The sequence below is a fragment of the Hemitrygon akajei genome, chromosome 1, assembly GCF_048418815.1.
Source record: "Hemitrygon akajei chromosome 1, sHemAka1.3, whole genome shotgun sequence".
Taxonomy (NCBI): domain Eukaryota; kingdom Metazoa; phylum Chordata; class Chondrichthyes; order Myliobatiformes; family Dasyatidae; genus Hemitrygon; species Hemitrygon akajei.
Window position 1 is genome coordinate 118,918,376 of NC_133124.1, and position 24,684 is coordinate 118,943,059.

At 40.0% G+C, this 24,684-nt stretch overlaps 1 protein-coding gene across 2 annotated transcripts in view; it reads left to right on the plus strand.

Moving 5' to 3' along the window:
- nfatc1 (nuclear factor of activated T cells 1) overlaps positions 1-24,684 on the plus strand; it is a 286,505-nt gene that overhangs the window by 12,586 nt on the left and 249,235 nt on the right. For both annotated transcript variants that reach the window (XM_073050710.1, XM_073050704.1), the window contains exon 2: positions 23,363-24,500. In XM_073050710.1, coding sequence (XP_072906811.1) covers positions 23,363-24,500 — 1,138 coding nt within the window. The remainder of the gene's footprint in view (positions 1-23,362; positions 24,501-24,684) is intronic.

The window sequence follows — 24,684 nt, forward strand, 5'->3', positions numbered from 1 at the left end:
TTTGGATGTCCAGTCTCTATACATCAAGAGGGCCTTGAAGCTCTTTACTTATTTCTGAACAACAGATTCAACCAGTTCCCCTCCACCACCACTCTCTGCCATCTGGCGGAACTGGTCCTCACCCTGAATAATTTCTTCTTCGGCTCTTCCCACTTCCTTCAAATCGAAGGTGTAGCCATAGCCACTTGCATGGGTTCCAGCTAGGCCTGCCTTTTTGTCGGCTACATGGAACAGTCCATGTTCCAAGCCTACACCGGTATAGTTCCCCAATTCTTACTCCAGTACATTGTTGCCTTCATCAACTTAGCCTCCAACTTCCACCCTGCCCTCAAATTTGCTCCTTTCCATAGATGCTGCCTGCTGAGTTCCTTCAGCATTTTGTGTGTGTTGCTTTGGATTTCCAGCAACTGCAAATTTTCTTGTGTTTTTGATACTGAGTGTATGTTTGTGGTCTTCTGCTGCTGTAGTCCATCCACTTCAAGGTTTGATGTGTTGTGCATTCAGGGATGCTCTTCTGCACACTGGTGCCACTTAAATGGTTATCTGAGTTACTGCCACCTTCCTGTCAGCTTAAACCAGTCTGGCCGTTCTCCTCTGATCTCTCTCATTAACAAGCGTTTTCACCCACAGAACTACCACTCACTGGATGTATTTTGTTTTTCGCACCATTCTCTTTAAACTCTGGAGACAGTTGTGTGTGAAAACTCCAGGATATCAGCAGTTTCTGAGATACTCAAACAACCCCGACTGGCACCAACAATCATTCCACAGTCAAAGTAATTTCAATCACCTTTTTTCCCTATTGTGATGTGTGGTCTGAACAACAACTGGACCCCTTGATCGTGTATGAGTGCTTTTATGCTTTGATTTGCTGCCTCATGATTGTCTGATTTAGATATTTGCATTAACCAGCAGGTGTACTTAACAGAGCAGCAATTGAGGGCACACGTCACCATAGGTGTCAACTGAGATTCATTTTTTGGCAGCGTTCACAGTAGAACAAAGAAATCCAATAGAATTTTTAAAAAAAAAGCTACACAAGAAGACAGACAAATAGCCAATAGGCAAAAGAAGACAAACTAAATACAAAAAAGCAAATAATAATTTTTAAAAAATACAAAAAAGCAATGAATCAGGTCCTTCCCTATGCAGTTTTTATACCTTAAATAAATCTTCTATCAGTCTCCATTATTTCAAAGAAGACTACTTTATCCAATTTTCTGTCAGCATGAATTTTGCAGTCCTGGTAATATTTACATCAATCATCTCTGCACCCACTCAGTGCAGTCTCATTGCTTCTGTAATGTAATGATCAGAACTGTAAGCAGTGCTCAAGGTATGGCCTGGCTAGTGTTGTATATAGATCTAGCACAACCTCTCTTGTATTCTGTATCTCTGCTAATAAAATAAAGCATTCCATGTGCCTTTTTAATCACTTTACCCACCTGTTTGGCTATGTTTATTGACTTTAACAATGGATGCTGTGTAGAGTGGCTGATAAGTGATGATAGTGAACATGAGATTCAGCAGAGACTGAAAATCCAGAGCAAAACAGACTGGAGGAGCTCAGCATCCCAGGCAGCATCTATGGAGAGGAATGAATAAGCAGTCAGTGTTTTGGCCTGACGTGCTCCATCAGGGCATTGCGCATGTGTTTAACACCAACAACCAAGACAAGCTTGAGAGACAACCCTTTCACTGCCTCCCTAAGTACACATACGCACACATACACTTCATCCTTTCAGGTGGTCTTTTACATCATTCTCTCTCCGTACAGATAAGAACTTGGTTTCGTTATCATCTAAATGATTGCACCTTTTACAATGCAGCACTCTTTCAGCATCAGCTTACGTTTTTCTACTCCAATTTCATTTGGGATTTGAACCTGCAATCTATTGACTTGCAGGCAATAGTACTATCTGTTGAACACCACCAAACTTGAAATGTGATATGAAGCAACTTGGTAGAAGGAATAAAGTTGTAGATTATTTTCTAAATGGGAAGTAAACTCAGAAATTGGAGGTGTAGAAGGACTCAGGAGTCCTACTACAGGATTTTCTAAAGGTTAACTTGCAGGTTGCTTAGGTTATAAGGAAGATAAATGTAATGTTAGCATTCATTTCTGGAGGACTAGAATATAAAAGCTAGGATGTAATGTTGAGACATTAGTCAGACCACATTTGGAGCATTGTGAGAAGTTTTGGGTCCCATATCTATGAAAGGGTGTGTAGGTATTGGAAAGAGTCCAGAGGAGGTTTACGGGAATGATCCCTGGAATGAAAGGGTTAACATATGAGGAGCTTTTGGTAGTTCTGAGCCTGTACTTGCTGGAGTTTAGGAGAATGATGGGGATCCTATTGAAAGAAACTGAATATTGAAAGGTCCAGATAAGAGTGGATGTGGAGAGGATGTCTCCAATAATGAGAGAGTTTAGGACCAGAGGGCACAGCCTCATAATAGAAGACCTCCCTTTAGAACTGGAAGAGGAATTTCTTCAGCCAGTGGATGGCGAATCTGTGGAATTTATTGCCACAGACGAAAGTGAATGTCAAGTCATTGGGTATATTTAAAGCAGAGGTTGGTAGGTTCTTGCTTAGTTAGGTTATCAAAGGTTATTGGGAAAAAGCAAGAGAATGGGGTTGAGATGGAAAGTGCATAAATCAGCCATCATCAAATTGCAGAGCAGAGTTGATGGGTTGAGTAGCATAATTCTGCTCCTAGATCTTATGGTCTTACGGTCTAAGCTTACAAAACGATTGGCATTTTAATAGTAAACCAGAAATAGTATTGCTATATCTCAGGTTTGCCTTGAGTATTTAAATAAAGAGTGCCTCTTAATTTATAATTAAATAATTCAGTTTTTAATACTTGCAGTGCTTTCACAAATTTTAAATACCAAATATTGAAGTCTAAGATGAGAACCAAAGGCCAAAAGCTCATATCTTGATGAGATAGCCCATCTTTTCCAATAGATTGCATAAACAGATAACAGACTTCCTGCAAGGAAACACTGCAAAGTTCCAAGAGGATCCCTTGTCTGCATCATTTATATTAAATTGACTAGGTGCAGGAACCCTGTAAGATACATGACAAATTTCCCTAGCAGTGAATGGAAAATAAAACAACCAGCGAACTGAATAGAACGAGGAACAAGAGAAGTCAGAGAAGCTCTTAAATTTTATGTCCACAAATTGTTTAAGAGATTATCAAAACTAATGTTGATTTGTAAACTAATCCTTTTTAAAGGTGGGAAACAATAGACTGTAAATGGCAGAATCTGAAACAACAAACAATCTGTTGGAGGAACTCATTTGGTTGCATATCCCCTGTGGGTGGGGGTGAGGGGGAGGGAGATGAAATGATGGTATTTTAGGTCGCGGTACAGGGTAACACAATGAAAGTTCCTTTTCCCCAACAGTTACTGCTCAATATGCTGAGAACTTCTAGCAGATTTTTTGTTGATTTTTATAAAATCATATTCACTGAAGACCAATTATGCAGATCACCTTTGTTAAAGATGAAAGCTGACCTCAAGAAATTTGATAGTCAGTTAAATTTTATCTCTCTCCTATAATCTTATTCCTATTCCATTCTCCTGAATATTAATATTTTTCCATATATTGTATGATATTGTATAAATTGTTTCCTGATAATGAAAAAAAACTGCAGGTGCAAAAAATCTGAAATAAAAGGAGTAAATATTTGAAACATTGCAAGTCAGTTAGCACTTGTGGATAGAGATGCAAAGGACTTCAATCATCAAAATCAGATAAGTAAGAAAACAAGTAAGTTTTGACCTTGATGGGTCAGACAAAATGAATATCTCTGAAAGGGCAAGCCTTGGTTTGCCATGGTGATTGTTTATAATGATGTCTGCTTTATAGATTACTAAGGGCAGCTAAAGAACCAGAAGACAATCAAAAGCTGTAAAAGACATGAAAGCTGTGAAATGCAGGTTTTAGCAGTTGCGGAGAATCGATTAATGTTGGAAATGCCCAGGCAGTGACTGTGGAGAGAGAAAATTTGAATTAATGCATCCGGTGAAGGATCTCTTTGACATGAAATGTTAACTTTGTTCCTATTTTAATAGATGCTGCCTGACCTAATGAGTGTTTCAAGGATCTTGTGCATTTTATTTTATAATTAGAAATTACTTGCTGAGAAAAATATTAAGTACCATGAAATATATGAATGCAGTTTTCAATGATAAATCACAAGATCTAATTTTCATCAATTTCATTAAAAAAAAGCACAATGAATATCTTACCTGACATAAATTGCATTTTTATGCAAGTTGTAGGCCCTGCACAAGCAGTGGCTGGAATGTAAAACTCACTCCTGTTCTTATTCCTGGAGTCTCCAGCCTCCATCCTTGTTCTTCTTCTTGGCCACTCCCGGGGTTTCTCCATCGAACCCAGTATTGCCTGTTACTGCTGTACACTGTGAATCAGATGCATCAGGTTCCCAGAAAGGCCCAGTGAACTGCAGTGCACTGCGGGATGCATATTAGGAAAGAAAATCTGATGATGAAACCCTTAGTATTTGTGATTAATTGTATAATTTGGCTGTTTTAAAGAAACACTTTAAAGTCACTTAAGCAGTTTAAACTTTTCTCTTTGCAACTAATATGGGCAGACTTGTTGCAATTGAAAGTAAATAGTACTTCTCTGTAATTTTTCTGTTTCGTCTGGAGCTATTTTTTAACTGTGTAATTACCTTCTCCAACAAAAAGAACCTAGCCATCTACCCTTGACATTCAAAGGCACTACCATTCACCAGAAACTCAAATGAAGAACCCACGCATTAGCCGTATCTATAAGAGCAGGTAAAAGGCTGGGTGTGCAGAATAAGAGAATAAGACATCCCAAAGCCTTTTTTTTAATGTTTACAAACTACCAGATAGGATAAGCACCCTTATTATTTGTTATCTCTTAACCTCACAATCTACCTCATCATAATCTTAAAGAATAGCTTTATAAGTCTTTTGTACATTGAAGTGCAGTGAAATGCATCCTTTGCCTCAATGCCCAATGCAGTCCGAGGATTGTGCTGGGGGCAGCCCACAAGTGTGGCCACACTTCCAGTGCCAACATAGCGTGCCCCCAACTAACCCTCATCCTAACTGTAAGTCTTTGGAATGTGGGAAGAAACTGGAGCAACCAGGGGAATCCCCCGTGATTATAGAGAGAACATACAAACTCCTTACAGGCAGTAGTGGAAATCAAACCCTGACTGGTGATCGCAAGTGCTGTAGTGCAATTGCACTAATTGCTATGCTACCATGCTGCTGTACATGATCTTGCACCTTAATGCCTACTTGCACTGTGTAGCTGTTGCATTTTATTCTGCATTCTGTTATTGTTTTAACTTGTACTATCTCAATGTGCTGTGCAATGATTTGATCTGTATGAACAGTAAGCAAGTGTAAAGCTTGAGTCAACCAGTTGGCAGGTTGGGCTTGGAGTATCAAAGCTTTTTACTGTCCCTCAATGACAATAATAACCAACTCCAGTTCCAATTCATGATGAAGTTGAGGTAGTGTCCCATTTAAATATGCATTAGAGTTGCTCACCTAGGCTAGTCCAACAGCATCTCTGAAACTCATGATCGCCTCCCACCAGAAGCTCAAGACAACAGATGCATGAGAATACCTTCACTTGCTTGTTCCCTTGCAAGTAGAACACTGTTCTGACTTAGAATCTATCATAGGGTCTAAATCCTGAAACCCATCCCCTCTTCTTTTCTAACAGCACTGGGGTGCGGAAGGTACCTTCACCAGACAGGCTGCAGTGGTTCAAGAAGATACGAGCAGCTTCTCAAAGACAACTAGTCCAGCAATGCCCACATCCCAGAAAACAACTACACACAGTGCTGTATATAAATCCACTATACTGAAATAGTAATAACAAGAGTGGAGAAAGGCGGTCATTGTAGTTGAAGCAAAAAGAGAAATCATTCCTTTTTGAGAATCAGAAAAACATTGAATATAATGCTTTAGAGAATTTCTTTAGCACAATCTCTCAAGTAAAGTCAGATTGGAATTAAAAGGCAAATTGACACAGACTCACAATATTTATACTTGCAATATCATGATACAAAATCTTCTTGGCACTAGTAACCTTACAGAAGTATTGAAGGATATTGAAACCTTTTCCTCAGCTGGCTCCGTTGACAGTGTTGACTCACCTTTCAAACTTCTTGGATACTCATGCTTATCATTTGCTAAATGAATTAGTGGGAAGTAATGCATTTGTAATATGTGCATATTCATTGTGACAAACAACATTGCTGAAATGAGGTAAGATATTTTCATTTAATGTGGGGATGCTTTACTCCAACTCATTCTCAAAGTAGAAGGGCATTTTAGGTTCCTGAATGACCTATATCCTTCTGATTTATGGTTAGTAGTTGAGGAATCACAGTGAGTTTCTAATGTCCACTGATTTAGACAAAGGAAAGCCAGGGTGACCATATTCCTGATCAAAATTCTTTGTTCTCACAAGAAATGCATGAATCTGTATATTGAATAAAGACAGAATTGGAGTTGGGCTTTATACCTAAATTGTTTAATAAAATTGGGACTGATCTAGCCATTGACTCAGCTCCATCTTCCTGCCTTTTCCCATTAGCTCCTTTAATCAGAAGTACACACCTACTTTGTTTTTCTCTCGTGAGTTCAATGTACCAAGGTTGGTCCTATGATACTCCTAGCCCAACCTGCCAACTGGTTGACTCAAGCATTTATAGTCCTCAGGGATCTTGAGAATGAGGTGGAGTAGAAAGTATCCACCTAAAATGGAGAAATAATTAACAAACCAATGTTGTGCATAGACCTAAGGGTGTACAATGACCAATCTCACAACCCTGTGCTAATGAGGACAGTGGCTTATGGGGCTACCAGTGGGATGGACTTAGCATGGAAGCAAAAGTTATGTCCACATGGTATGATGCTGCTGCTGCAAAAAAAACCCAAACATGAACAGTAAATCAAATAACCTGCACATTGTCTGCAGTTGTGAATTAGGAATAAATCAATTGGTGATATAGAGTGAGAACCAGTTGCCAGCAGATTCCCATAGAGATTCATATTTTAATTTAAAGAAATATACCATAGGAAACAGAATGTTGTCATTTTGTGTCCAGAAGTACATTTTTTTCATCCACATTGTTTTTCATACAAAATAGTTTTGTTTATGCCAACACGACACTTATAACATGAAGACAGTCTCAAACTAATAATGGAGCACAACTTTATATGAGAAGTGTGAATTCTAGAAGGGGAAATTGTGTTCCCTTTCCTTTGAATTTTAATGACAGTGTTTCTCTATTAGAATGAATCTTTGGTACTAATCCCAAAGCAATGTACAGATTGTAAATTTGCATTGCACAATAACGTTAATCAGAACAGGGCCACTTGGATAGGACCATGGATGAACATTTGACAACACAGAATAATGACGTTTGCTTGCTTCAAATGTGGCTTAGCAGAAATCTTTTGTTTTGTGGGGTTAGGTCTTCAAGTTGTCAATGTGGCGATATTGTATAGACAGGAAAGTAAGCAAAACATATTTGTTTCTATAGAGAAGGTGAGGCTTACCAGTCAAAGGAAGTGATGTTGAAAATGTTCATACTTCCTTACCACGTAGCTGTACTTTTCAGCCCAACACATCTATGCCTGCTCTTAGACCTACCACCTCAATCCCATCCCTCCAATTATTTCCCTGTAAATATTGTCTCACATGCCCATCAATCCTCTGTCCATCTGTGTGAGAGATAAATCACTTGTTAGATCTATGCTGTGGAGTGAAGTAGAGAGCTCGGAACACCTTCCTGATGGGAGATGGAGGTGATAGGGTAAGGAGACATCCACAGTAAAGTTGAGTCAGTGAGGACCAGGAAATTAAAGGTATCAAAATGGAGGAGGGCCTGTGGGGTGTATGAGCAGATAAGTTTGGTGGGACAAAAGCAGGCAGCAATAATAGGACTACCAGTGCAGTCCTGTTTGTTAATTTCGGGTAAGAAATAGAAGTCGGAAGTGTATTCAGCTGTAATGAGCTCTGGTTTCTGTATTACAGAAGGCATTTGAGTTATGATAAGAGAAGCTGACTTCGGAATTGAGGGCTGAGTTAAAAGAGATTTTTTCTTGGTTTAAGACTTCCCTTTTGAAGATGAGAGACAGTAAAAAGAAATCTTTAAGATTTTCATAGGTAGAGGAAGATTTCCCCACAAGTTTGCAGGATCAGAAAGTGAAAGGAAATAATGGCGTGTGGAGGTGAAGTTAGTTGTCTCCAGTGTTAAGGTAGTGTTCAAATAAATAACATACTGAAATATCCTGGCAAAACTGGTGTCAAGGGGTGTCCAAGCTAAAAGCTGCCAATGTTGATGTTATACTGAACTCAAAGCCATTAACATCAGATATGATAGATATGGAGCTATTAGGAAAATGTATCTCAGGAGATTTAGAGAATGCATTAACTGGTAAAAGTTTATATCTTGATATCTTTTGTCATTTGTAGAATGTGGGCACTGTTGTTAGGGTCATTATTTAGTCCTTATTCTTGTTTGGCCATAACAAGGTGGTGGTGGTGAGCCACTTCTTGAATTAATGGCCCAATTGACCAGAATCCACTGTATTTCCAAGTACCAATGACATCTCTGACTGTGGTATTAATGTCCTTGACAGTAGGCAATGTAGGTTTGGGGGGGTGAAGTCAGTGAAATCCAGTCTAGTATCTGCTGCGCGTTTTGTACATGGCAAACAATGTATCCACGATGTACTGCGAATGAAGAAAACAGACATTTATGGTGGTGGACAGTGTGCCAGTTTTGTTTCGAATATCATTGGACTTCTTGATGTTATTGGAACTGGACTGACCAAAGCAGCTCAGGCATTTTTCAATCTAATGTGTACCTTATATATAGCAGAGAGCACTTGAAGTGTGAAAAGGTGAATCACTCCTCACAAGATCCCAGTTTCTGAGCTGTTCCTATAGCTATAGTATTTAATGTGGGTAGTCCAGATAAATGATAGATAGATAGATAGATAGATACTTTATTCATCCCCATGGGGAAATTCAACTTTTTTTCCAATGTCCCATACACTTGTTGTAGCAAAACTAATTACATACAATACTTAACTCAGTAAAAAATATGATATGCATCTAAATCACTATCTCAAAAAGCATTAATAATAGCTTTTAAAAAGTTCTTAAGTCCTGGCGGTTGAATTGTAAAGCCTAATGGCATTGGGGAGTATTGACCTCTTCATCCTGTCTGAGGAGCATTGCATCGATAGTAACCTGTCGCTGAAACTGCTTCTGTCTCTGGATGGTGCTATGTAGAGGATGTTCAGAGTTTTCCATAATTGACCGTAGCCTACTCAGCGCCCTTCGCTCAGCTACCGATGTTAAACTCTCCAGTACTTTGCCCACGACAGAGCCCGCCTTCCTTACCAGCTTATTAAGACATGAGGCGTCCCTCTTCTTAATGCTTCCTCCCCAACACGCCACCACGAAGAAGAGGGCACTCTCCACAACTGACCTATAGAACATCTTCAGCATCTCACTACAGACATTGAATGACGCCAACCTTCTAAGGAAGTACAGTCGACTCTGTGCCTTCCTGCACAAGGCATCTGTGTTGGCAGTCCAGTCTAGCTTTTCGTCTAACTGTACTCCCAGATACTTGTAGGTCTTAACCTGCTCCACACATTCTCCATTAATGATCACTGGCTCCATATGAGGCCTAGATCTCCTAAAGTCCACCACCATCTCCTTGGTCTTGGTGATATTGAGACGCAGGTAGTTTGAGTTGCACCATATCACAAAGTCCTGTATCAGTTTCCTATACTCCTCCTCCTGTCCATTCCTGACACACTATGGCCGTGTCATCAGCGAACTTCTGCACATGGCAGGACTCCGAGTTATATTGGAAGTCCGATGTGTACAGGGTGTCGGACCTATAGTGTTTTTCAGAATGTTGATAGTGGGGGCGCAGCAATGGTAATCCTGCCCGAGGTCATTGTTTCGACATGCTTGCTCTCCATACCGTACTGCCCTGGCTTGTGTGTCGTGGGACGCATCATCCATAGTTGACCCCGGCCAGTGGAGGAGGGCCTCAGGGACTTATCAACCAAAAAACCCCAAAATGCTGGAGTGACTTACAGGATCAAGCAGCATCTGTGGGGAGATGATTTGCTGACGTTTTGGGTCAAGCACCTGCATTAGTACTGAGAGTGGAGAAGAATGCTGCTCAATATAAAGAGGGGGAGAAGGGGCCAGGAAGTGATTGGTGGACTGAGGAAAAGAGAAGGATGATGAGCAGGGCTGGGGTGGGTGGATGACAGGTGGAAGCAGACAAAGGGGAAAAGGGCAGCTGGAACCAGGTTCTCCACTCAGTCCTGATGCAGGATTTGGACCTGAAATATCTTTCTCCTGCCAGATTTCTGAGTTCTACCAGCAATCTGTTTGCAACTCCTGATCCAGCATCTGTAGTCTCTTTGGTGGCTCCACTTTTCAGCCATTGCCTGAAGGTTTTGGCAGGAGTGGGCACAGATTGCTTTGGTATCTGAGAATGAGAGGTGAATTGAGAAGTAATTACTCCTTTTTCTGTGATAATGATGAAGGGAAGGTTGATTATGAGGCAGTTGACGACGTTGGGCCAAGGACCTCCCTGAGGAACTTCCGCAGCAAGGTCTTGGAGCTGAAGTGATTGACTTCCACAGCTCACTTTGTTTTGTGTGCCAACCAGGAGAGAAATTGCACATCGTCAAGCGACCTTGGAGTTGCCACAAGTGCAGTTCTGAGGAAGGGTTTGCTTAAAAAGAGAAATGTAATTATAACACTTTTTAAACATGAATATAGTTATAACACTATTTAAACATGAAGATAGTCTAAAACTGCAGAAGTGATTGTTCATTGGAAGAATATGAATTTTGTGCTGTAAATTTGGGATGTGTAGAAATTAAATTATAAAACATAATTTAACTTCTACCCACTCCAAGTGGAAAGGTTGCTCAGAAATTGTTAATTTTATTGTCCTATTGTGCCAAATAACAGAAACAGTTTAGAACTTGTTTGAACATAGTAGATATCCCACAAATTGAATAGTTTTGAAAGTTAGTCTATTTCTCATGTTGGTGATATTTAGGTTGCATTTCTTTGTAAATATATTAAAATGAAGAAATTAAATTTTATTAAAAATTCTGAGCCAAAGATTAATTTCCAAAGCTTGGTGGAGATATACCACGTGTAGCAAAGTGCGGAGAGCTATTAAATTCAACTTTGACAAGTAGTGAGTAACACGCTGCACGCATAACATCTGTGCTAAAACCAGGAAACTGAGTGAGTCTGATTACAGAAGAGATTCGTCGCTGAGACAGACAGGAAACGCTGCAGCAACAAGAGAGGTAGCAATTGGATTGCCTCCTCAGGAGAGAGCGGGCGCACTGAGGCTGGAGGACGAGTAAAACGCCGAGGGTGCAGGAAGCAGTGAATCTTCCTTTGGTCTGGAGCTGTTGCCAAGTTTCCTGAAGGCTGTAAGCAGAGTTGGCCACTGTCCTTTGCCGGAACCATCATCCGCTGCTGACACCCCCACCCCCTCCTTTCCAGTCCTTCCCCCTATTCCCACACTCCAATGACTTCTCTGTTCAAGGACGAGGAAGAGTTTGACTTCAGCTTTCTCTTTGAGTTTAACCAGCGCGACGCTGCCTGCAATGCTGCTGGAGGAGGTTTGTACAGGTGGCTTTGCACCGCCTCCTCAGTTTGAGCTATTTTGGTTACATCTTGACTTGTTAAGCCTGTCAGTAGATATGAATTCCTGCACTGTCTTATCTGCTGCTATAAACTTCAACCCTACTTTTGTCCGTTTGATTGATTATTCTCATGGTCTCTCCCTCTCTACATTCATCAATTAGAGATATTCCAGAACTCTACAACGCCGGTGCTAATTATGGACGAAACGTCTCCTCTGACCCGTACCCTCTTACAACTACGCACCGTGTTAATTTTAATCCCATCCTTATCTTTGTTCCCTGCTCCAGCCTAAGGACTCTCAGGTCCAGTTCTGGCCTCTTGTTCATGCTGAGCCCTAATCTCTGGAACTCTCAGCATACACTTCTCTTAAATCCAACGATATATAAAGAGTTCATTTTTCCTCTAGTGCTGCTGGGTCATTATTCCAGTGACGTGTCATCCAACAGCATCTGTATCCACTTGTCATTACACTTATAGAGTAATCTAGCATAGAAGTAGGTCGTCCATTACTGACAAAAATGTCCACCTAAGCTACTCCCACTTCCCTATGTTTGGCCCATCTAAACATTCCCTGTCCATTCCTAATGAATGTGTTTCCTAAACCTTTTCTGTGTAAACACCTTTTAAATATTGCTACTGTGAGCATCTCCACCATTTTCTCTGGCAGCTGTAGCCTTTTATGTAACGCCCTCTGTGTGAAGAAGTTGCCCCTTTTAAATATTTCCTCTTTCATCCTAAATCAGTACCCTGTAGTTTTTGATTCCCTTTTCCTGAGGAAAAAGTCTGTGCATTCACCCTGCCTATGCCTCTCGTCATTTTATACACATCTACTTGATCAGCCTTCATTCCTACTCTCCATGGAATAAGGTTCTAGCCTGCGCAACCTCTACTAACGACTCGAGCCCTCAAATCATGGCAAATGAAATTTGCATAAATTAGTCAACAGTCAGACTTGCCCTGGTGCTGCTGGGCTTTTGAATTTTTTGGCAAGTTACTGAAAGGCTGCAAGGAAGGGGAATGAGTGTGCTCCAGACAGGATGAACTTAAGAAAAGTCAGCTTCCGAGAATAAAATAAAAAGACAGAAAGAATGGATTCAGAAAATGAAAAGATGGAAAGGAACAGATTTCAAAGAATGCCTCCAGGACCCGAGGGCCTGAGTTATAGGGAAGTTGGGCATGCTGGGACTTTATTGCTTGGTGTGCAGGAAAATGAAGTCTGACCTTACAGAGATGTATAACATTTAAAGGGCGCTTGGGCGTGCACATGGATAGGAAAGGTTTAGAGGGTTATAGGCCAAACGTGGATAAATGGGACTAGCTTAGGTGATTACCCTGGTCAGCATGACTCTAATAATAATTTTTCATTAGAATAGGAAAGATAGAGAAGGATATGGATCTAATATGGACAAATGGGATTAGTGCATATCGGGAGAAATGGTCAGCATGGGTGTGATGAGCTGAAAGGCCTGTTACTGGGCTGTACAATTCCATGACTCTCTCCTACACCTTGACTAAGATATTGCTCGAATTCCACCTTGTGTGACTGGGTGTCTAATTTTGCTCAACATTACACCTTAAATATTCTGCTACGTGAGAGGTGCTATCAAAATGAAAGTCTCTTCAGCCTCTCTAAAGATGTTGTCCTTTATGATCCCTGCTGTTGTTTGTTAAAGAGTAGGTATTAATGGAAAACAAAACAAGCATGCCAAGTTAATGTTGGTAGTATTGATTCAATCAGTAGGCACTGTGCCTGTTGTATTAAACTGAAAACCCAAAGTAGGCATAAAGGGACACTAACTGTCATTCCTACAGAGACATAAAGCTGAGTTAAGAATATCTACATGCTTGTCTGCAGTTCTGTGATGAAGCACAACACATTCTACACCCTTAATTTCCTGTTTTTCTTTGTTCATAATGAAACTGCTGTTATATTTTAACTTCAAGGCACACTTTAAAGATTGGGGAGACTGGGTAATGCCTCCTCATTCCCACTGCCTTACCACCACAGTGATCAGAGTAATTTTGGGGGTCTATAGCATGTCTTGCTTATTCATGAGTTTACAAAAGTTCTGTCACTTCATTAACTGTTGAAGTGAAGTGCAGGACCATTTACTGCTTGGTTGTGATGGTCAGTTTTACGATAAAGGGTTTAGTACGGCCTTGGCTGGTACTCTTTTACATATTGTGTACTGAGTGTCTGTTACTATTTGTAATACCAGAGAATAGGGCAAGTAATAATAGTTGGGACGTTACTACGCACTTCACTTGTTAAATTGAGAATGATGTATGACTGCAGACATTGAAATATAGATGACACCACATTCAGTAATATTTCTTCGTTTATTGATTGTGTTTAGCTAGATGAAAGCTAAAAATATATATAATATATGTATGTGTGTGTGTGTGTGTCTATATATATATATATATATATATAGTATATAATATGAAATATGGTATGAAAAAATGCTAGAGACGTTCATCAGGTCGAACTGTGCGAGAGAGAGGAGAGAGAGAGAGAGAGAGAGAGAGAGAGAGAGAGAGAGAGAGAGGATTAAGGTTTTAAGGTGGATGAGCTTGCATCCGAACCAGAACTCCTATCAACATGACATTTTAATCCCTGCTGTACTCTCTGCATAAGGTTGGACTTGCTGAGTGTCTCCAGCATTCTTTTAGTATAAAACACCGAACAGTACAGTACAGAAATAGGTCTTTTGGCCCACAGTGTCTGTGCTGAATATGATGCCAAATTAAACTGAATCTCTTCTGCCTGTTCATGATCCATATCCTTCCATTCCCTGCATCTACCTAACAGCTTTTTGAACATCTCTGGGATGTCTCCTTCCACTACTGCCCCTGGTAGCCAGTTCCAGGCACCTGCTATTCTCTGTGTAACAAAAATTTGTCCCACACAGCTCCCTTAACTTTTCCCCTCTCCTCTTAATGCATTACCTCTAGCACTCAATGTTTCTACCTTTGGAAAATAATTCTGAGTGTCCACCCTGTATGATTCTCTGATAATTGTATAAACTTCTATCAGTGACTATAGACGGGTGAATGTGTGCTTCAGGTTAATAGCGGTAGTCAGTTCAATTATTGGTTAAACTTTTGCATACTGATGACTGCTAACCTCCCACTCGTTCATTTAGAACAGCTTGTGATCCTGTGATAAGCTTCAAATAGCACCCCATAACCACTACAAGTGCTATCTCCAAACCATCAACCTCCTCCCTCTGTCCTCCAACATCTACTCACTGATGGCACTCCCTATCGTTAGGCTGTAGACCTTCCCAAGCTTGCATCTCTTATTATACAGACTGGAACCCGTCCAAAAATCTGCAGCACACCAACTTCCATCTGGCTACCCAACCCCGTTCGAATTGCCATCACTTCCCGATCATCCATCACTCATCACCACTGACCCTCTCTCAGAAAAACAGTGCCTCAGTTTTAAAGTTCTCACCCTCCCCTCCCTTCTCCTGCTCTACAGCCCTCTGAGAAGTCAGCTTCAAACTTCTTATTTATAGGTTGAACTAGATGGATAAAAAATTATTAGGGTGAAAATTCTTTTCTTGTTTACCAATTCATCCAGGACATTTCCTCCATTTTTTTTATAGCCTCCTTTAACTGCACATCCTACCATGCTTATTTCTGGTGATTCATCACCTCTGCAGTCCTCCCTTCTGCCTTATCGTTTTCTGCTATTTTGCTGACCCATTTAAAAAATTCTCATTCGGTAAATCACCATCTGCTTCTTCTAAGACTCCCTGAAAGTCTTATGGCTTTGTTAACATCTTCACTGGTTTTCCTTGTCTTTCTCTGCCCCTGTTCTGTTGACAGTCCGTGCCTCTGTGAGATCATTTGGAATGCTTGATTTTGTGTAAGAGTTTTATGACAGGAAAGACAGAATTTGAGATGCATTTTGCCACTATAGCCCTAAGAAAGGTCATGAATATCAGAATTTATTAAATGAAGCACTGTCAGAAGGGAGAATTTAGTTATATTTGGAGTCTTTCCTGTCCTTTGTAAGATGTGCAATAGAAAGTGCAGCAAACAACATTTTGCTCAGCAAGTTCTGACAAACAGCAACGTGAAAATGTCTAATCTGTTTTTCTTTGTTAACTGATTGTGGGATAAGTGATGTTTAGGGCACTCAGGCAAATTCTGTTACTGTGTTTGAAGATAGTACTCACCTGAAAAAGCAGACAGACCCTATTAGAAAGACAGCACCTCTAGGTATATCACACTGGAGTAATGGTCCATGTTTTTGAACCCTCATCTTGGAGTAAACCATAACCCTCTAACTCAGACGTGTGTCCCACCCCAGACTGATACTCCTGCCAACCTGTGATGTTAGACCACTAACGAGATACAGGGGAATGACAGAACAATCAGTGTTAACAGTCATTCTTACAGTTAGAGTATTAATACTGGGAGGTCAGTAAGTGGCTTTAGCAAAGGATGGAAAGTCTAACACAAAGCTGAGTGGTTATTGCATTTTTTTGAAGAGAAAACCTAGGTAAATATATATCTGAAGATGGCAATGCTTATTTTATTCTAACAAGGAATGGTCATTTACTCTTTGAGTACTGTAGCTTTCCTATTGAAGGACCCAGAAAGACTTTTAACATCCATCACTATTTTCACCTTCATTGCTTTACCTGTTAGTTCATTCCAAATGTGACACCAATTAATAAAGAAGATCTTTTCAACACCTGTCATAAATCTTCACAGTTACAGAAACAATTCAAAACTGAGTACACAATCTAGCCAACATTACAACAGTAATGAGAGAGAGCAGCATCTTTAGATGTCGTAGCTTTGAATTACCCAGTATTTTAGCTGCTGTCTCAGACTGATGTAACTGATGCCTTGGCAGTATTTGATTAAGAGGAGGGTGATTCTCCCTCAGCAAAATTTACCCTTTCTTCAACCAATAGCCAGATTAAATAATCCTTTATTGATGTCTGTGGGACTCTATGCTGATATGTGATTGAATGGTATCAGGGATGAAAATAACATTGTGCATTGAAATGTTTGTAGTGTAAATAAGGCAAATTGAATGGGGATTTGTTGTATCTTCATTTACCTGTGGATTCTCTGTCCCCACACACTCTTCTTGACTTAAAGTAAGAGCATGAATTGATGTTTATTTTTGGATTCAAACTTGTCTTCATAACATCTACTACTGTTAATGCAAACATGGACTATCCCACGGATGATCAATGGCCTCCGTACTAAAGTGTCAGAGTCTGAGTTGCTACTGTATTTTTCCCCTTAATTGGAATGTAAACTGTCGATAGGATTTTTGTTTCCAGTCACGATCACCAGTGGTTGACACAATAATGAATTGAATCATAACACAGTCCATTCACATTCACAGGTACCACAGAAAGATACTGCATTGCTATGTAATGCTTCGGGGATTGTATCTCAAATTCAAGTGCAAATAATTTTTTTTTTACTTTCTATATCCTTCTCAATTGCTTTCTTTGTACTTACTGTCACTCATTTCCCCTTCTCTCTTTTATCCCTCTTCCTTTATTCTCTTTATCTGTTTATAGTTCTTTCAGTATTTTTATAATTTGCAATGAATTATAGATTATTTTTATAACCTCTATAAATTGTGTTGTGCTGAGTACGTTTCTAGCTCTCCACATTAGCTCAGGTTAATAATAGCAATGAAGTTTACTTGAAATTGTTACAAATATCTCTTGGCCATCATCATCTTCTTATAGCTAATGGATTTAAAGTTATTTTTAGCATATGTTTATGGAAGGTAGCGTTCAGAATCAGTCATCCCAATAAAATGGGTTCATTTCTTTCCATGAAAAAATAATTACTGGTTCATAAATACTTTTCCTGGTAAAATTTGAATCGGTATCTGAGGCTGGACTTTATTTTGCGTGATATAATTGAATATCTTTTTTTCTGTGGTGAATGCTAATACAAAAGGCAAACAAAATTAACTGAAATGAAGAGTACTTACAGACAATGCTGAAAATACTCAGCAGGTCAGGCAGCATCTTGGGGAAGAGTAACAGAAGTAACATTGCAGGTTTTTGACAGTTTTTTTTTTGCTTTTATTTTAAATAACCGATATCCCCAGTTTTGTAATTGTCACTTGGTATGTATTTAATCAATTAATAAAATAAGGATTCTGGTGTTCTTGTTTCTTCTCACATCCCAAAGCTATATACAGTAAGTTGGTAGACTGATTGGCTGTAAATTACCCCTGGTCAATAGGTGTGTGGTATTTTCTGAGATGGTGAGAAACAGATGGGATTGTGGAGAGAATATAATGGGATTGGAGTACATTTCTACGGAGTGATAATCTGTGTCGATTTGGAGGCTGAAAAGCCTGATTCCATGTCATATGACTCTATAAGTGTAGTACTGAGGGAGGAGTATTTGCCGCCTTTTTGCAGCTGTTTGGCATCAAACATTGCCAAATCAGGCTTTGTTGTAGCCTTCAGCACAGAGCTCACTCCACTCTAGATGCATGTCTTCAGCTAGTTTATGAATGTCACCTGCACTATAAACCAGTGTGATGTTTGTTTTTCCTGTCAACACTTGGTCCCTGTATAAGAATTATAATTAGCATCAGTTCACGGGCAATTTATGTTGTTGAGTTGTATTCGTTTAGTGTGTGCATGAGTCGTGGCTGCACATCTCTGTAGTCAATCCTGGTGACAGACATTTAGACCCAGATTCCCTGGAAAGTTACTGTAACTATAACACACACACACAATAAGTAAACTGGAATATTAACAAGAATGACACATAATAGTGCAGGAAACCTGTTGGTCCAACACCACCAACCTGCTGAGCATGTCAGATTAGTGGAATTTTACTGTAATAACTGAATCTCGTATGATGCTCCTGAGAGTCAGGAAATGACACAGAAAGGCCGTAATGACACACTGTACTGTGTCATGAAACTGAGAGTGGAAAAATGTATGGAAGGAGAAATGAGAAGGATTTTGTTTATTATTGAGTTAGTACATTAAGCAAAACCATCTGCCTTTCCAGGTGGAAATAAAGGTTGTTTAATAAAGTAGTCACTTTCCTCTGGAACAACGAACAGTCTGCTGGAGGAGCTCAGCAAGTCAGGCAACATCTTTGCATGCTAGATGAATAGTTGACGTTTCAATTCAAGACCGTGCATCAGGAGTCCTGCAGCAATTTGTTACTTTTGCTCCAGATTACAGCATCTGCAATCATATCTCAAATCTCGATTTCTCTGGTATCCTGGCCAATTAATGCTCTTCCACCAATACCATTAAAGTGGCATCTTTGACATCCCTACCATTTATTAGACCTTGCTGTCCCGGAGTTAACTATAATCTCTGCTGACACAACAGCAGTTTCTAGATCTTAAATCTAATGTATTAACTGGAATGTACTTAGGGACGAGAGAGATATGAAATTTGATTGGTTACTTTGTGGAGTAGAAATATTTCAAGTTGAGGTTTATTTCAAGTACAGAAAACGAACGCACAGCTGCATGTTGGCATTAATGTCAAGTGGCACTCTGTAGAGTGCATTGAAACATTTTGCACTTTGTAAGTTACCTTTTGAACAATTATTGCTGTTATACCTACACAGACCAATTAAGGATGACATAAACTCCAGTGTTGCAAATGACTAGTAATGGGGCAAAAAGGTTGGAGAACAATTTTCTGTTTCTAGGACTCAAAAAAGAACTACCTTTCAGTGATAGCATTATCTGATCTTTATATTAAGACATATTAAAGTAAATTTTATTTAACTGGGCACAAATCTATTATAAAAATAGAGGATATTGTTGTAAAAAGTACTTGGCATGTTTGTAGAAGTTTAAATTAGATAGTCTTTGGAAGGATATACATCTACGGCCTTATAATTATAGAGCGAAGATGTGCACATATCTCTCTTACATTCCTCCCTGCACTACCTCAAATGTAGTGAATCCCAATCTCTTTTGGGAAGAAAGCATTTGTTGATATCTCTCCTTGTTCCCATTATATTAGGAACACTTTTGGTAGGAACTCAGGGTCCTGACTATAACCTCCTGTTTTATCGCTGATTCTTAAACCATTTCCCAAACACAGCTTCTGGCTGAGAGATTTGACAATTTCACTGGGAATAGCTTGCATTGGAATGAAATGAATGTGCTTATTAAATAATAGAAATAACTTGAATTTCTTGATAAAGCAGTAATTTTGAATGTTTCTGTTTGTTCTGGTTTACGAATCATTGGTATGAAAGCTATTGCTGACTTTTCAACATACTAATTATGAATAGCACATTTAATAGGAGGTTATCTTTAGTTTGGAAGCAAAATACATAACTCTGTGAATTATATAATTTCCTTGAATTAATTTATAAATAAGAACACAGCTTTCTGATCAATGGGTAATTTGTCAATTTTTAACTGATGGTTTTTTCTGATAATTATCATTTCATTGTATTAATAGCACCAAGCATAATTTCTAAGTGCATTAATAAAATAAATTGGTAGCTTGAGATACAGGTTCCCTCCAAACCTTTTTCCATCCAACACTATTGAATTCTTCACTCCTTTCTCCCTCTTATACTTACGGTATCTAGCTTCCCTTTAAATGTATCTCTGCTGTTCAATTCTGTTACTACTGTGTTATAAAGCTACACATTCTAACTATTCTGTGCAGTATCTTTTATTCTAATAAATATTATAAGTTCACTTTAATTGTTCCTGTAGGCATAGATACACAGTATGAATACAAAGAAAATTCTCTTTTTGCAACAGCAGCACTGTACATTGCAAGACAAGGGCAAACACAACTTAACATAAATTATAAATAGTAAAGACTCCAGTGTACATAACAACACCAGTCATAGGACAATTCAAAATTGTTTATTATATGAGGAAAATGTATGGTTATTTCTGCCATCTAATATGCACCTTCATTCCAATACAAACTATTCCCTCTGAAAGTGTGGAGCAGTTAAATAATGTATTCTTGTACATAGTCTTTGTTACTGAACATATGAGTTTCTGCTGAACTCACTCTGATCTATTGGCTTCCACACTTTAGCGGGTATAGAGTGGTCGAACAATACCGCACAGAAATCACCTCTTTGACCCATTGATTTACCTCCATCCATTTACCTCAATCCTACATTAATCCCTTTATAGTACTTATATTCACATCAACTACTCCCTCTTACACGTTAGGTCAATTAACCTACCAACCTGCACATCTTTTGGGTCTTGGCAGAAACTAGAGCATCCAGAAGAAGTTCTTATGGTCACAGGGAGAACGTGCAAGCTTCCCACAGATAGTACCTGAGGTTAGGATTGAAGCTGAGCTCTACTAGGTAGCATCTCCACTTGTTGCACTGTAATGTCCAGTGGTATTATGGTAGTCAAACTACAAGATGCGCATCTACAGATCTGAAATACTGAATGGGTGATGGGGCAGGGAGAGATTAATGTGATAGGGAAATGTTGACCAAGTTTAATTCCCATCTCAACTGACAGAGAATTCACTGGAGAATAATTAAAGCAAGGATGTTATTGAGACTTTATAAAGCATTGGTGAGGCTGACTTAGAGTATGTGAGCAGCTTTGGGCCCCTTGTCTAAGAAAGGATGTGCTGACATTGGTGTGGGTTCAGAGGAGGTTTATGAATGTAACTCCAGCTTTGGAAGACTTGTCATATGAGAAGTGTTTGATAGCTCTGGGCCTGGATTCACTGGAATTCAGAGGATTGAGGGGTTATCTCATTGAAACCTATTGAATGTTGAAAGGCCTCGATAGTGTGGATGTGTAGATGATGTTTATTATGGTGGGTGAGTCTAAGAACTGAGGTTGCAGCCTAGAATAGAGGGACATCCACTTAGAATGGAAATGAGGAGGAACCGCTTTAGCCAGAGAGCGGTGAATCTGTGAAATTAGTTGCCACAGGTGACTGTGGTGGCCAGGTCAATGGGTATATTTAAGACAGAGTTTGATAAGTTCTTGATTATTCATGGCATGAAAGGAATGGGGAGAAGGTAGGAGATTGGCATAAGAGGGAAAATGGATCAGCTATAATGAAATGGCAGAGCAGCCTTGATGGGCAAAATGGCCTATTTCTGCTCCGATATCTTATGGTCTCAATCTACCTGGAATATAAAATCTAGTTTCTGTAATCGAGACCCCATGAAATTACAGATTGTTCTCAATACACATCTGGTTGACTAATATCCTTCAGGAAAGGTAATCTGGTGTTCATATATAATGTGGCCTTTACATGACTCTCGATGCACAGCACTGGGGGTGACTTTTCTCTGCTCCCTGAAGTGTAGGGAATGCAACAGAGTCCAGAGCAGTAGCAAGCTCTTGGGCCCACTATGGTCATTCTGATCATTCCATCAGAATTAGAATCAGGTATATTATTACCGGCATGTGACGTGAAATTTGTTAACTTAGCAGCAGCAGTTCAGTGCAATACATAACATAGAAGGAAAAAAACCAAAATAAAATATTAATAATAATAAATAACTAATTCAATTACAGTATACATATATTGAATAGATTAGAAATTGTGCAAAAAAATAGAAATACTATATGTTAAAAAAGTGAGGTAGTGTTCAAGGGTTCAATGTCCATTTAGGAATCGGATGGCAGAGGGGAAGAAGCTCTTCTTGAATCACTGAGTGTGTGCCTTCAGGTTTCTGTACCTCTTACCCAATGCTAACAGCGAGAAAAAGGCATGCCCTGGGTGCTGGAGGTCCTTAATAATGGATGCTACCTTTTTGAGCCATCGCTCCTTGAAGATGTCCTTGGTACTTTGTAGGCTGGTACCCAAGATGGAGCCGACTAGATTTACAATCCTCTGCAGCTTCTTTTGGTCCTGTGCAGTAGCCCCCCCCCCCCCATACCAGACAGTGATGCAGCCTGTCAGAATGCTTTCCACGGTACATCTATAGAAGTTTTTGAGTGTATTTGTTGACATACCAAATCTCTTCAAACTCTTAATGAAGTATAGCTGCTGTCTTGCCTTCTTTATAACTGCATCAATATATTGGGACCAGGTTAGATCCTCGGGGATCTTGACACCCAGAAACTTGAAGGTGCTCACTCTCTCCACTTCGATCTCTCTGAGGATTGGTATGTGTTCCATCATCTTTCCCTTCCTGAAGTCCACAATCAGCTCTTTTGTCTTCCTGACGTTAAGTGCCAGGTTGTTGCTGCGACACCACTCCACTAATTGGCATATCTCACTCCTCTACGCCCACTCGTCACCACCTGAGATTCTACCAACAATGGTTGTATCATCAGGAAATTTAGAGATGGTAGTTGAGCTATGCCTAGCCACAGAGTCATGAGTATATGGGTATATAGAGAGTAGAGCAGTGGGCAAAGCACATACCCCTGAGGTGCACCAGTGTTGATCGTCAGCAAGGAGGAGACATTATCCAATCCCAGTAACCGACATTCATTCCATAGATGCTGACATGTCAAGTGATACACCTTACCTTGTGAATAAATTAGGAGTGCTACAAATTGTGAATAAATTTAGGACTGTAGACAAATTTCTTTCTATATGAAAGTTCATCCTGTATGGAAATACTTAATGGAAATTTTTATTTTATTTCCACAGAAGCCTACAATTTTGCGTCTCCACACATAAAAGTCACTCCATCAACAGGTGTGGTGAATCCTTCCATGCCTATATCATGCCATGGCTTACAGACGTCTAGTCCAAGCCATTCTACACTGTTGTCAACACATGGAATGATGGGATATGGGGGCAACATTGACGGTGGTGCTTCAGGTTACTACTTAACCCCAAATGTAAGACCAAATGGTGCTGGAGCCCTTGAGAGTCCAAGGATAGAAATTACACCTTATCCTGGAATGCAAGTTGCCCATAATCAGTTTGCTGGCGAAACTGAAATTGATGGAATTGAAAATGGTTCAGGCTGTAAGCGTTCCAATTCATTAGTTACCCTGTCTCTCCCCAATCCAGATGCCTACAGAGATCCCTCATGCTTAAGTCCAGCAAGTAGCCTTTCATCTCGAAGTTGTCATTCAGAAGCATCTGAGTCTAGTTACTCTATTACTTACGAGGGCTCGCCTCTCGCCTCTCCTTGGCAATCACCGTGTGTCTCGCCCAAAGGCTCCACCCATGAGGAAGGATTCCCTCGAGGGCAGGCGGCATGCCCCTTATGGAATTCACCCAGGCATTCCCCAGGCACTTCGCCAAGAACTAGCATCACTGAGGAGAACTGGTTGAGCCCACGGCCCACCTCAAGACCATCGTCAAGGCCACAATCCCCATGTGGCAAAAGAAGGCACTCATTCAATGGTGGGTACTATCGACAGCCTTCTTGCTCACCGCATCACTCTCGCACACCATCACCACAGGCCTCTCCTCGAGTAAGCGTTACTGAGGAAACATGGTTGGGGAGTGGGAACCAGTACAACTCTGCTATACTTGCTGCCATCACCGCCCTCACCACTGACACTTGCATGGATATCAACGACAGTATACCAGTCAAGTCTCCGAGAAGAACTATACAAGATCAAACCCCTTCCATGTCTCTCAAACCAGAGCCAGGGAATGATGATCAAAGAGACTATTCACCTTCCATAGATTCATTGCAAGAAGAATTTCCAGGATCTCGTCTTCCTGTCAAAAAAGAAGCTTTCTGTGACCAGTATTTATCAGTTCCTCAACATCCCTATCCATGGACAAAGCCAAAATCTGTCTCATCATCATCATCATCTTTTGCCAGGTAAGAGAGGTAAAAATCTGTGACTTGTCACGATGAACCAGTGTTGAGCATTGTAGCAGCCTTTACAGCCATGTCATTGAAATGTGGTAGACTTCCACGGGGTAATAAGATGTGACTGAGAAATGATTAGTGACTGGTTTAGTATTGTCACATACACTGAGATGCAGTGAAAAACTTTGATACA